Consider the following 13,825-nt stretch of genomic DNA (forward strand, 5'->3'; position numbering starts at 1 on the left):
AATGAGTAAAATGCTGAGTTTAAAATAAATTAGACAAAATAGAGCTCGCGTTAGAAGAATACATAGGTAGTTGAATCAAAGCAACACGTATCATTAAGGTAACCAAAGAATATGTTCACAGGTAGATGGTATGAAGTGTAATTCAAAGAGCAAATGTCTTTTTTTTTTTTTCGTACCTTTATAAGGAGGCCGACCATTTCATATTTGTGTTTCCACATTCCAAATTGATATGGAGAAAAAAAGTGATGTGAATTTTTTCAATATTACGCATAATAAGAAAAGGCAAGTTGCATTACTTGCAAAATGACTAGCATTTAGATTACAGAGGAATCTAGCAATATATACCAAATACATTGCCTGTGCTTGCATGGCAAATTTTTGATATCCTTAAAACAAACAGACCTGCTACCATGATACCTTATGATAATCTGACACACTTACGTTGCTGCAGCATCTCAGTTATTACTTACTAACTCCGCCAACTCGTTGAGTTTAGCGAAATAAGTGTTGGCGCAGTAGAAAAGCAAATTGAGTAATTTACAAAGGCGAGCAAAAGAAATTTGGTAACGTAGCCGTCACCTCCATGCTGTCGCCACTCCTGAGTACAAAAGATGTACAACGTCCGCTGCTTGGAACTTGATAGTTCGACGTAGTTCTTCAATCAAGCCCTTGTGCTACAAAAAAAAAAATGCTTACTCAGCTTGCTAGGCTGCGCATTACATTGCTAAGTTTTAAAGAGAGAAGTGGCGCATTTGGTTACTTGTTTAATCCGGCTCGCCGAGGCTCCGAATGTTTGTATCCTGAGCAATGGTAATATCTGCATCCCGAATATGTTTAAATGTGCCGGGATTCACACGAGTAAATAGTATGGAAAACAGACCCGAGTTACTAAAAACATCATATGCAAACAAAGTGAACGCGAACAGGTTAACAAAGGCGCAGGTCTATGAAAGCACGCACACATCCCTACATTTAGTAGAGTGCGACCTGTTATTGCGTGTTGCACTGACAGCCTCATACGACCATGACCTTTGAACCGAGTTTCAGACATCTATTCCCGCCTTATCACGACGACGTTTCTCGTAAATATTCGCGGCAATGTCCAAGGGCGCAATTCATTATCTGCCACAGCTATAACGGGCTATGGTAGTAGGAACACTTGCGCACTCCCAAGAAGCGGTGAAGAGAAACAACGGTTCCAGCACATGTTCCATAGCATATACTGAGCATCGGTATCACCCGTGACATAGAGCCTTCGAGTTTATCTACTGTGACTTTAGCACAACGAAAGCCGTAAATGCCTTCTTCTTGCAGCGCATTTCTACGAAGTGGATCTATATTGCTACAGATTGCAGCTTTGCAGCACACCGACTTGTCGCACGATGCCTTTTACTGGGTCTCTGGCGCAAGAGCCAAGGGTTGTGTTTACGACCGATGCCTGCCTCACCTCACGTCGGTGAATAAAAAGCGCCAAATGCTGAAGCTTCAGCTGCATACAAGCAGGAGCTTTTCCCCAAAGGCTACCGGTCTCAGCGATATCGCTTTCAGGTGAGTGTAAATAATTTTGCTTACTAATCTTAACGGGAATTTACTCACGGCGTGCACGGCAATGATGCATGCAGTTCACAGGTTTTTCTCAACCGGCAAGTGCATTACCCGTAATCCGCTGAAGATATGTGCGATACAGTATATTGGCGCTACTTTCGCAGAGGCAAACCGTTCTAAGTGCTACACAGAAAGACGAAGGTCTCGATGCAAGATTGGAATTTGATTTAGTTCTTTGGCTTTACGTGCCAACACCAAAATCTCATTGTCAGGTTGCCGTAGTGGGGTATCCCAGGTCATATTAGGCCGCCTGTAGTTCTCTAACGTGCAGCTAAATCTAATTTGATGAAGCGAGTAGGCCCTTACAGCGTACTGTATGTCAATGCAAAATGGTGCAGTAAGTAACAGTATGCGTTAGGTACAATTTTCCAGTTTATCTTGCGTGCCTACAAGCGCTTTTAGTCATCTCGATAAACCCGGGGATCACATCCCAGCCATGGCGGCCGCATTGCGGTGGAAGCGAAATGCAAAAACATTCGTGTACCATGCATCCGGTGCATGTTAAAGAACCCCAGTTGGTCAATATAATTCAAGGGTTCCACCCCCTAGCGCATGGCGTGCCTCATATCATGCTTTTCTCGCGTCAAACTCGGAAATTTCTTCTTTATCTTAAATCTCAATAAATGCATGTTCATCAATATTGAATGGACGAAATATGATGCCGACATCAATAAAAAAATAAACGCGCGGCTATATTCAATGCACCTTCCTTAGAAGCGCTTTGCCAACCTGTTCAGACGTGTGCGACTCCCTGCATGCGCTTTATCAGCACGACAGTGCATTTTTGACAGGAATGTAGAAAGCGCAGCGTTCTCAAGAAATTAAACACAAGCAAGGCAGATGACGATTATTATTGTGTGGCAACATACGACCTAAAGGCTGTACATTTGTACATGTGTTTAAGAGTGTATACTCATATACTTATTAAAGATGCGTCAAGATATGTCCAGTAGCTGTGCTCGGTAACATTTCTGTTCGCAAAAACTCTTCCTCATCAGCTGGCTACCTTCGTTGTTGGGCCCGACGTTTCGTTTGGATGACGCCTGCTTAATGAGCTCGTTATTGCGTACCATATTCCTCGAGAATGGTAGCCCCAATTTGTTTCACGGAATATTCTAGTATTTTCTAAGAACCTTGCTCGTCTTGTGTGCAGCTTTTCACATTGTTAACAGTTTGTTTCTTCCTCTTGATTCCTTTACCCACCGTCGAGACCCGTGCACCCTGATTTTAGGATATTTGTACGGTGCGAAATTTGACATATAAAGGTACCTGCTGCTGCCGCAATCAAGGACAGTAAGAGTCTCTCTGGCTTTGGTGGTATGGTCAATATTTATTACTTCTGAAGGTTTTACATACGTTATTCAATTACACAAGAGGAATGCACTTCTACCGACGGCGGCAGCTGTCAGGTTATAGCTGCTCTAATTTAACGCGTTACACTTTAACTCTAACGTAACGCGTGGTGTGCCTGTAATTTGCTCGAGCAAGTTTTGCTCCGAACTATAATGCCAAGTGAAGGCTTCGCGGAGGGGAGGGAGGACATGTAAGACGTCCATCCCGTTCAGGATGTTGCCATTATCTGATACAAAGAGCACATGTTCGCATCTGCAGTGCGAAAACAAGGAGCTTTGAAATATTTGCCATGTTTATCCAGCAATGCCTAGCATAAGAATGCTGGCTTACAATGAACGTAAAATAAACAATCCAGCATCGTCGGAAGGTAGTCACTCAGGGACTAATAACAGACTGTTTATATTCAGCTCAAAATAATTAGCCCTTCGCCGACTGTAAGAACCTACCCTAACCATGTATTTTTTTTCCTTGTGTTTCTAAACAGCATGGTGGCAGAGCGTGGTGTCATCTTCTCCTTGGTAGCCCTGGTGACCCTGTCCCTGGTATCGCTGGGCAGTGCTAGGGCGCTCTCGGGGTGCCCGCCCGTGGACGACAAGGACTCCAATGCCACTTATATCGCCAACCCGCTCGACTGCTCCTCTTACTTCGTGTGCCAACAGGTATACGGCGGGTGCTCGGGGCAGACAATAATCTGTGTTTATAACACAGCATTTCCGTCCCTAGGTTGCGGTGAGGGGAATCCTTTAATTCTCATATTCCTAAATTTTGGAAAAGCAGATGTGCTCCACCGACACCGCCAGAGAGCAGCAGTATTAAAGGGCCTGTTGCTGGTGCTAGAAGCGCTCCCAGGAAACTGGGTTAATAATAATAATAACTGTAATAATAACAGTAATAATAATAATAATAATAATAATAGTAACACATATTTTACCAAGTGAAGCGCGATCACACGTAGCCATACTCCATCCCAAAAGTTATTTTCAGGTGCATAAGTCCTCAATTCACCAACTGCTGTTCTACACGCGCTGAGACATTTGTACATGAGCCTTCTTGTGTGCATTGCCCCAAACCTCCACCGAACGTGGCAGGTGCAGCCTTGAATCAGATCTGGGACCTGGTGTTTCTAAAGTTTACAACTCAAGAAACTGTCCTGCCCTATGTTTTAGTGCTGCAGGGTGTATCAAAATAATAATAATAATAATAATAATAATAATAATAATAATAATAATAATAATAATAATAATAATAATAATTAATAGTATTATTATTATTATTATTGACACACATCCAAAAGCAAAACAAAGAAACGGGCCTGTTTATGTCCACGAGGACTTGTGCGACTAGGCCCGGCAGAGTCGGTACAGCTATGTGGTTACATATTTACATAAAAAGTGAAAAGGTAGACATTTACATAATAACACGTTTTTTTTTTTATTTTCAACTTTCAGAAGAATGGTTGGTAGCATTATCCGTTAACAGACAATGGCATAGAGAAACACATAAACAACTTAAATAAAGATCAGGACTAAATTTCAACATTTCATCTATAATTTCTTCAACTGTTTTTTCGAAGTTGCCAAAAAGAATTCATCGGCCAAATCATTAAATATTTTTGGGATGTATACTCTTCTTCTCGCTTCACCATACTTAGTAGTGGAATAGAGTACCTTAAAACGTTTTTTTTATTTCTTAGCAATCGAGGTGCGTCGCATGCCTTTTTGAATTCATCGCTCCAATTATGCCGCATAATAACAGTTCTGGTAAATAAATCCTCCAATGTGCGAAATCCTAATTCCTGAAAAATGTTATTGTCGTTCAGTGTAGTACCATGGGGCACATTTTTAAAAATATCTTTAGTAGTTTATCAATCCGATTTTTCCAACGCTCTGTACAAAAGGCGAAGATCGTTATACCATACCTCAGCACACTGTACGCTAGTGCACGCACCATTATTTTCTTGACTGGTAGAGGTACTAGACCCTTTATGTTGCAAAGTAAATATGCAACACTCCGTAGTTTGCCACATAAAAACGCCATGTGATGCTGCCAAGACATGCCGCTGTTGAACGTTATACCCAAGTATTTGAATGTCTCCACATATTCTATAGCAGTACATTTACATGAAATACAATGTTCATTATGTTGAAATATTGTCAAGTTTATTTTTTGAGTTTTTAATGGACTACGAAAGCACATGATTTTGCTTTTCTTAGCATTGATATATACACAGTTTTCTTCAAACCATTGCATAGCCTTATGAACTGCATTTTGTAGGGCGCTAATAGCTGCCTCATAATGCATATGACGAGTGTGTAGAACTGTATCATCTGCATATTGATACACAGTGGCTTTTGTAGTTATCATGGGAGAGTTGTTCATAAATAAATTGAATAAGAGAGGGGACGAGACGGATCCCTGTGGAACCCCAGCTGTAATATATTTTCTAGCGCTAACAATTTCTTTACTGCCCATGACCACCTGTGATCTATCATGTAAATAATTGCAAATAAGATCAAAAAGTGGTCCCTGGAAACCCAAACGAAACAACTTTTCCAATAAACTATCGTGATTTACCGTTTCGAATGTTTTTGCTAAATCCAAAAACCAAGCACAACTATACAGGTTCTTATCTAGAGCAGAATATAATTCATCGGTGAACTCTTCTAACAGTGTAATAGTACCTCGCTCAGCAACAAATCCAAACTGTCTTGGTGTTAGGATTGAAGATTTCTTTAAGAAGGAAGTCATACACTGAAAGAAAAACTTTTCCAGTATTTGAGAGAGTATAGGCAAAACAGAGATAGGTCTATAGTTTCCAACTTCATCTTTTTTTTACGGCTTTATACAGTAGCTTAACAATCGCCGTTTTTAATGTCTGCGGAATTGATGCGGTGCTTATAAAACCATTAATCATAAAAAGCAGTATGTCTGCTAATGTATAAAAATTTCGTCTTAGTGTGGCCACAGCCAACCCATCTATACGAGGTTGTTTATTATGTCGCAAACTGAAAATTATTCTCCTCAGATCTTCCTTCGACAATTCATTATAAAATATGAAGACGCCAAATAAACAGACACACACAAGAGAAGAAAATTGGACAGGGCGCCTCGCAACTGTTTTATTTACAGAACGCAGGCACATATATGCTGTCAGTCCAAGATGCGCCCTGCCAGTCGAAGAGGCGCCCTGTCCTGTTTTCTTCTCTTCTTTTCTTCTCTTGTGTGTGTCTGTTTATTTGGCGTCCTTGTATTTTATAATGAATAGCTACCAACTAGCCCAACAAGAAGTGCTCCTTGCTTCGACAACGTGGGCAAAAAAGCAGATGCTTGAACAGTTTGTTTGAGTGAGCAAGCATGTCTCTGCGACTGCGCAGTGTTAGAAAAACGCGTAACAAAATGATTGAAATTATCTACGGCTATATCTGGCTTCTCTGAAAAAGATTCTAAGAAATTCGCAGGTGCCGCAGTACTGCCTCGGAGCGTATTTATTACCCGCCGAGGTTGCTCAGTGGCTATGGTGTTGGGTTGCTGAGCACGAGGTCGCGAGATCGAATCCCGACCACGGCGGCCGCATTTCGATGGGGGCGAAATGCGAAAACACCCGTGTACTTAGATTTAGGTGCACGTTAAAGAACCTCAGGTGGTCAAAATTTCCGGAGTCCTCCACTACGGCATGCCTCATAATCAGAAAGTGGTTTTGGCACGTAAAACCCCACAATTTAATTTTTTTTAGCGTATTTATTAAAGCCCAAGTTTCTCCAAAATTTTTGTGCGCTTGATTAAATCTGTCTAAGAAATACCGCCGTTTTGTTGATGATCTCAAGAGGACAACGACCCTATTCTTCGCAATATTATATTCCGTTTTAAAAGTCTTGATTTTTCGGCGTACGCCTGCTCCTTTTCCACAACCAGTCTCTGTAGGAAACAGCTGTCATTATGTCGGCTGTGAACCAGGGGTAACTTTTCCTTTGTTTTTTTTAGTTGTTGTGTACATATAAAAAGCTCAAACTTTTTCAGCTGCTCACAAAATTTTTCACAAGCTTTACCATAATTAGAATCCTTAATCATTTCCGCCCAGTCAAACTGAAATCAAATGATCATATGCTTTCCTATTGAAAATCTGCACTTCTAGTTGATTACTATCATGTTTTCCTTCTGATTTGTCCTTTTCGGGCAAAGGCCAGAATACATGGAGCGAATATGTGACGAATAGTCGGCGTTCGACGCCCGGTGGCGTACGCGCGACGCCCGGTGGCGGAGAAAACGTCGTTCGCCGCCGATCTAGCTGGCGCAGAAAAGCTCGTCGGGCGTCGACGATACCGGAAGCGGCAAACGAGCGCCGCTCCAAAGCGAGACAATCAGGTCTCACTATCCGCCCCGACTTTCGACTAGGCTTCCCCGCTTGTCCGTGTATCCCGATCCCACTCTATCGTTCACGCCGGTCTCCCGCTTTTCGTATTCATGGTATCCAAACCGGCGCGGCTGGAATTCAACGACAAGTTAATTTCGCCTGTTCAGAAGCGTGCCATCCTGTGGGACTGCAGTCGCTATGACTACAAAGATAAAACAAAGAAGGTTCAGGCGTGGGAAGAAGTTGCCGCCGAAATAGTTCTACTAACTTCATTAACAATAATTTCTTCTTCTGAAGAAGGAGGCTCCGAACAACAGCTACCGTTAGACAAGCTCACGTGCGCTACTTTCGGGTCTGCTTGCTTCGGCCGCGCACGCGTTGAGCCAAAGAACAGAGCCGCGGAGTTGGAGGAGCCGAAAGTTGTTTACCCGCACAGTGTTGCCACAACGCATAGCATCGCCGCTTTCTTTAAGCTACATCGGCACATGAATTTCTCAAACACATAAAGAACACTAGAAATCATTTCTAAACAGAATTTTACGCCTTTTTAGAGTGTTCCGCAATTCAAAAGCGATAATAGTTGTCGTTAAAGTTTTTTTTTTTTTTTGTGCCATGTGTTTCACTACAGCGCATTTGCCTCGTCTAGCCACACTGATAACAACGCAGCGACTCGCCGGCGGCGGCCGCCGTGTCTTGGCTCCATGTAGCGCAGCCCGACGAACATACGGCGTCGCGCCGCGGCAGATTTTCTGCCACCCGAACTTCGTTGTGAAAGTTCGCTCCATGTATTCTGGCCTTTATGTTTGTTTGATAAGCGATGCACCGCCTCAATATCAGAGCTACAGAAATCTGATAGCTCTAGTTTACTGGCTATGTTCGATAAGACTTCCTGTAGGTTTTACTCGTGTTTGACAGGTAGCCCTTCAATTTCTGTATTCACTTTTCTGTCATACTGTTCGCTTTCATACAGATCCTGTTGCAGCTGCTGCAGCTGTTCCACCTGTGTTTCCAGCTGCGTTTTCATGTCAGCAATTTGTGCTTCACGCACAGCTTCCCGTTCTTTACTGGCGGAAAGCTGTGCTAACACCATGTCTTATTTGTTTAGACATAAAGGAGACTGTTTCTTCTAGGTCTTTCATTATTATTCTTAAGTTTGTAAATTCTGCTTTCAGGAGGAGCAGAGAATCTACTTTTCCATGTAAAGTCAGCAAAGAGGTCACAGTTTGCTTAATACCTGCCAGCTCTGACATTAACGTGGCTTCTGAAGTGTCTTCTTCTGGTGGAGTCGTACTCGTAGATTGTGAGCCCGCCTCCCCTCATTGCTTTACCGCGCTACACGTTTTGCACACCCATGATTCACGTTTACTTTGACTATTCGCTGCGAAAGTATTTTGAGCTAGATCTGAGCATTGTTGACCCAAATAATAATGGTTCCCGCACTCCGAACAAGTAATGAAACGACCATCATCGGGTAGCAGTCTGTTACAAGCAATATAATTGTCCATAATAACCCTCAATAATATACACTCTGCAGTCGGCGGCCAACTCCCTTAGTTAGATTCACAAGGTAAGTATCGCCGCCGACTGCAGAGAGTCCTGCGCTGCAGGCTGTTTAAGTAGGCGTTTCTGCCAGGGTTTCCAGAGGGTGGTGTGATTTCCCAAAAGCCTTCTGCGATGACGTTTCTGAAGTGGTGATGGCTTGAAAACCGGATGAAGGCCCAATCCAGCAGTAGAATCTTCTCGGATGATAGCACGTGCGAGCCTGTAAAATATGTGTGTTAATGTCCGGTTGTTGAATCGAATAATAATCAAATGTTTTCATAGTACGCAGGAACAGCCACGGAGTCCTCGTACTGGTGAAACTAAATGTAATAAAAATGATAATCATAATCATCATCACGGTGCACATTTTCCCAAGTGAGGCGCGATCATACGTAGCCATCCTCCATCGTAGAAGTTATGTTCAAGTGCATAACTGCTCAATTTACCAACCGCTGTTCTACACGCGCTGAAACATCTGTGCATGAGCGTTCTTGCGTACATTGCCCCCAGCCTCCACCGAACCTGGCAGGTGCAGCCTTGAATCAGATTTGTGACCTCGTGTTTATAAAGTTTACAACTCAAGAACTGACAAAGTGGGAAATGCAGTGTTGAGCAAATGGAACTCACAAAATAGAGCGACTCTAGTAAAGAAATCACAAAAATCAATTCCGCTTCGAGAGTGCGAATATCCACGGCACTAGCTATAATTCCACTCGACTGAAGGCCGCCTTTCATCTGGGGTCTGTTCTCTTGCTCTCAGCCCTCTTTTGATTTTGCTTTTCATAAATGGCATTGTTGAGACCATCTCTGTTAAAATCCGGCTTTTCGCAGACGAGTGCGTACTAAATGAAGAAATTTCTTGGGGACGAGATAAGGCATTATTGTGCAATACATTGACCAAAATAAAAGAGCGGTGCCACACGTGGCAAATGTCTCTGAATAATGGAAAACTGTGGCGATGAGAGTAAACCGAGAAAAAATCCCTAAATTTCACATACAACCTAGCCGGTCAACCCTCGAGTGTCGCACATAGCTATAAGTACTTAGGAGCAATTATCGCGTCTGATCTGCCATGGAATTAACATGTAGTGTATGTTGAAAATCCGCCGTCGTTGCTTGGTGGCTACGATGTTGAGCTGCTAAGCACGTGATCGCGAGATTGAATCCTGGCAACGGTGGCCGCATTTCAATGGGAGCGAAATGTGAAAACACCCGTGTACTTTGATTTAGGTGCACGTTAAAGAGCCCCAGTTGGTCCACATTTCCGTAGTCCCGATTACGGCGTGTCTCAAAATTCGATCATGCTTTTGGCACGTAACACCCCAGAATTTAATTTTTAGCGTATGTAGAAAAAATGGCATTAAAACAATTGGGCTTTCTTAAAATATAATTGTGCAATTCTACGCTTGATATACGATATATGGCATAGAAAGAATTAACCGACCACTATTAGAATATACGGCATCTGTATGGGACTCTGGCGAGACTCTAACACTGCGCAATTGCAAAGTGTTCAAGCAGGTTTATTTTCAATCACTACATTTGGCGCTTTTGCATACTGCCCAGTTAGAGCAACTCAAAACGCGGTGGTATCACGAGAGGCTCAAATTTCTCTAGAGATTACAAAACGACATGTTAGAAATCGACCAAAACACGATCATGGAACGTGTAGCATGCCGTATTATACGTTGTTACGACCTCGAAAAAATGGCCGCGTGCTCATGCAGAACAAAAACATTTAAAAACTCATTCCTCACTCGCACTATCTACGTCTGGAGTGCACTGCCTGCAGATTGGGTGAAGAGTCCAAAAATTGATGTATTTTTTTAAGGCACTTAGAACTATTGAACTGTGAATTGCCTGCTAGTATGTTTCATATGGAATCTAGTAAGATCTATAACTAGACATCTTGGTGTTCTGCCAAATATGCTTGCGTTACTTCATTTGATCCTTCCTGTAGTAATACTCATTTTCTTCGTACCTGTACTTTTTATTTTAACTACATACTTTAATGAATATTACTACAGGAATTAGCGTTTTTCAGGGTTTGTGTTGTAAAACTAGTACTCAAATGTGTAATTAACGTTTTTCAAAGATTCTATTTGAAAAATATTTTGCTGCTCTTTCTTGTATTTAACACGTATAATCCTCACAGCCCAAGTGACCGCTAATTTTTGGTATTCATATGCTTGTATTGGATTTTCGCGCATGTTCTGTTACGCAACTCTGCTAATGTAGTGCATATTGTAATGCACTACTGTGAATTGGATTTAATAGTCACTCCTACCGAGGGACTGAACTACTGGCCGGCGGAACATAAATCGGGACGCTCACCACTAAGAAAACACTGGTTCGCCACAAAGTGAAAGCATTTAAAAGTTTATCGTACATGCGCACTTTACCCAGTTAAGTAAATCAATTTCCTTTGTCTTTGTTTCCTAAGCCACAGTGTCTGTTCATGCCGAGTATCAAGTAGCGCCATTATACATTTTTACTGTTAGTGCAACTTTCGCACGCACAAAACGATGTCGTTTCTACGCCTGTATCTAAGCTCTATAATAGGAGTATGGGCTAGTTTGGACAGTCGGCTAAATTCGCAACAGTTTGCGTTGTCTACCACGCGTTCCTTCAACTCATTAGTCGCGTTATGTGAATATTTTCGCCATGTTCATTATTGTTCCATGTTATGCGTACGCGAGCGTTTCTAACGTTAGATTACCAGTGAAAATACTTCGACGTATGTGATGTGTAACATGTTGTATTAAGGTCGGCTCTGTGGCATGTGTGACATGAACATAATAATTAGGCTTAATCTTCATTTGTATTCAGCCCATAAACTTTCAATTAGAAAAACTTAACTGCGTGAGCTTGAAACACTTCACGGCGCTTCGAGTTAGCCAGCACGAGTGCTTTACATTACATCAAACACCTCCTGTGAACACTCGGTCAAGCTGTTGGGACCTGCAACTAGGGGCCCTATAACGTAAAACTATTCCAATGTGTTTTTATTCCAATCTCCTGACGTCAAATTTTCGTAACCGCCTACGCAAGCATCAGGCGGTCACCCGCCTGGTTCTCTGAACAGACCAATCAAACACTCTACTCGTTCATAGGAGGTCATTTTTGTTTGCTTGAAAAACGAATAACATTGCCTACACTGAGCGGCTTGTCTTATCTTATTGGCTCACAAGAGGCGAGGAGCACGCTCAAGCGGAGAGGGATTCAATAGGGCCGAGCCACTGCACTGAAAATCGATAACCGGATGAAAGAGGGTGGTGCCGGCGTCTGCGATTGGTCCGCTTTCTCTTACTTAGCTTGCGGTGACTCGTCGACAATCGCGGCGGCATGCAAAGGAAGCTTAAGAATGACGCTAAAACGGATCCTCGGCAAAGGAGAGTTGGCAGAACGAGGTCGTAAACGGGCCGAAAGTGCTCGAAAATGTTACACGGCCACGTATAAAGTTTTACACGCAAATAAACCCATGCTCTTCGACAGGTGCGAGTAGCCAGTGCCTGAGCGATCGGCGGCAGCCATCTTTTATTCCTTTCGGAAAGGGGCAGCCTGCGGCTATTCAGCAGAAAATTCTGTTTTCTTCAGAATAGTAATGCATCTTTATCACGTACACGTCACTTTGACGCGGACAGTTTTTGCGGTTTTGTGACGTGGCGTGAGAGGCGGGTGAAGTGGGCGCAGCCCGAAATCTTTTGACCAAAGGCGGAGGGCTAATGGCCAAGAGATGTCGTATCAGAAATAACTATTTTTCTTTTGTTCGGTCAAATCATGCATAATCCGTATCTACACGTTATATTAGATGGGGAGTTATCGCGGTTTTCGTGACGTCGCGTGACAGAGGTGAAAGGGCGCTGGTCCAAAAAGTTTTTCACTAATCGCGGAAGGCTGATTGAGAAATTGGAATAGAAAACTTTGGAATAGTTTTACGTTATAGCGCCCTAGCTTTCGTGGGAGTGCGTCTTAAAGCACTGTTCCTAAACCATTCCATATTTCGAATCTAGTATTGCGTGTTTCTGTCGGAGCGAGTCTTATTGTATCGCCTCAGACGGCATCACTTCCACGCCAAAATAACAATGTCTTCGTAAAATGTCCTATTTTCCCGCTTACCCCCAGGGACTTCCCGTGCTTATGCCGTGTCCGGCAGGCCTGCTATTCAACGACGCTCTCAACGTTTGCGACTACGCTTACAATGTAAGCTGCGTGCCGCTCTACCCAACAATCACGACAAAGGCCCCAGCGCCAGCCGAAGCTACCACTAAAACGATTGCAGTTGAGGAGAGCGTAGTCAAGCAGACGGTAGTCAAGGAGAAAGTACCGCCAGCAGCCGAAGACGATGCCCCCGTTACCAGCAAGAGCGATGCTACGAAAGTCGAAGAAGAAGCGCCCGCCTCCGTTGATGCTGGGACCGTCACGCAGGCAGCCGTTGTCGGCACCAAAGTCAACGATGGCGTCAACTCGGTCGGGAAGCCCGTTGAAGGCACCGTGGACAAGGCACCTGAGCAGAGGGATGCGGGCAACGTGGCTGGCGGAAACGACGATGTCAACCAGGCAGTATTGTGAACCTATCGGAGGAACTTCAGAGACTTTGCCTCTTGGTGGAAACATGCGTGGGACTCGGGAGGAAGGATTCGTTGGAATAATCAATTCTGCAGACTCATTCATTCAGGAGTATACGCGATCACAGCACGTCTCCAAATTACAGACTGACAGCACCGTGAAGAAATAAAGAAAGTGAATTGAATTCAAGCTTTCTGTTTTCGCGTCCACAGATTGGCTGGTTACACCTGGTTGTCTAATAAGGGGTGCGGCAAGGTGACTCACATAAGTAGGCGCGCACCTTCACACAAAAAAGCCTTTAAAATTAGCTAGTGTACAGCACAACGTAACTGGCGCTATGGCTGGCAGGGGGTGATATGTAAAAGGTGAACTTTATGCGTAGGAACGCCAATAAGGGCTCCCGGA

At 43.3% G+C, this 13,825-nt stretch overlaps 1 protein-coding gene across 1 annotated transcript; it reads left to right on the forward strand.

Moving 5' to 3' along the window:
• The first annotated feature begins 1,198 nt into the window (after positions 1–1,198).
• On the forward strand, positions 1,199–13,609 carry LOC126530033 (uncharacterized). The gene is made up of 3 exons (XM_050177496.3): positions 1,199–1,548; positions 3,443–3,617; positions 12,977–13,609. Exons 1-3 carry the CDS (start codon positions 1,298–1,300, stop codon positions 13,421–13,423), a joined length of 873 nt encoding a protein of 290 aa, XP_050033453.1. The 5' UTR covers positions 1,199–1,297; the 3' UTR covers positions 13,424–13,609.
• The last annotated feature ends 216 nt before the right edge of the window (positions 13,610–13,825 follow it).

This window comes from Dermacentor andersoni, chromosome 5, assembly GCF_023375885.2.
Source record: "Dermacentor andersoni chromosome 5, qqDerAnde1_hic_scaffold, whole genome shotgun sequence".
NCBI lineage: Eukaryota > Metazoa > Arthropoda > Arachnida > Ixodida > Ixodidae > Dermacentor > Dermacentor andersoni.

Excerpts from the sequence above, each read along its gene's own strand:
- LOC126530033 (XM_050177496.3), top strand. The coding sequence starts at position 1,298 with ATGCCTTCTTCTTGCAGCGCATTTCTACGAAGTGGATCTATATTGCTA. Across the intron at positions 1,549-3,442 it reads CTCAGCGATATCGCTTTCAG|CATGGTGGCAGAGCGTGGTG; the intron begins GTGAGTGTAAAT and ends GTTTCTAAACAG. Across the intron at positions 3,618-12,976 it reads CTTACTTCGTGTGCCAACAG|GGACTTCCCGTGCTTATGCC; the intron begins GTATACGGCGGG and ends GCTTACCCCCAG.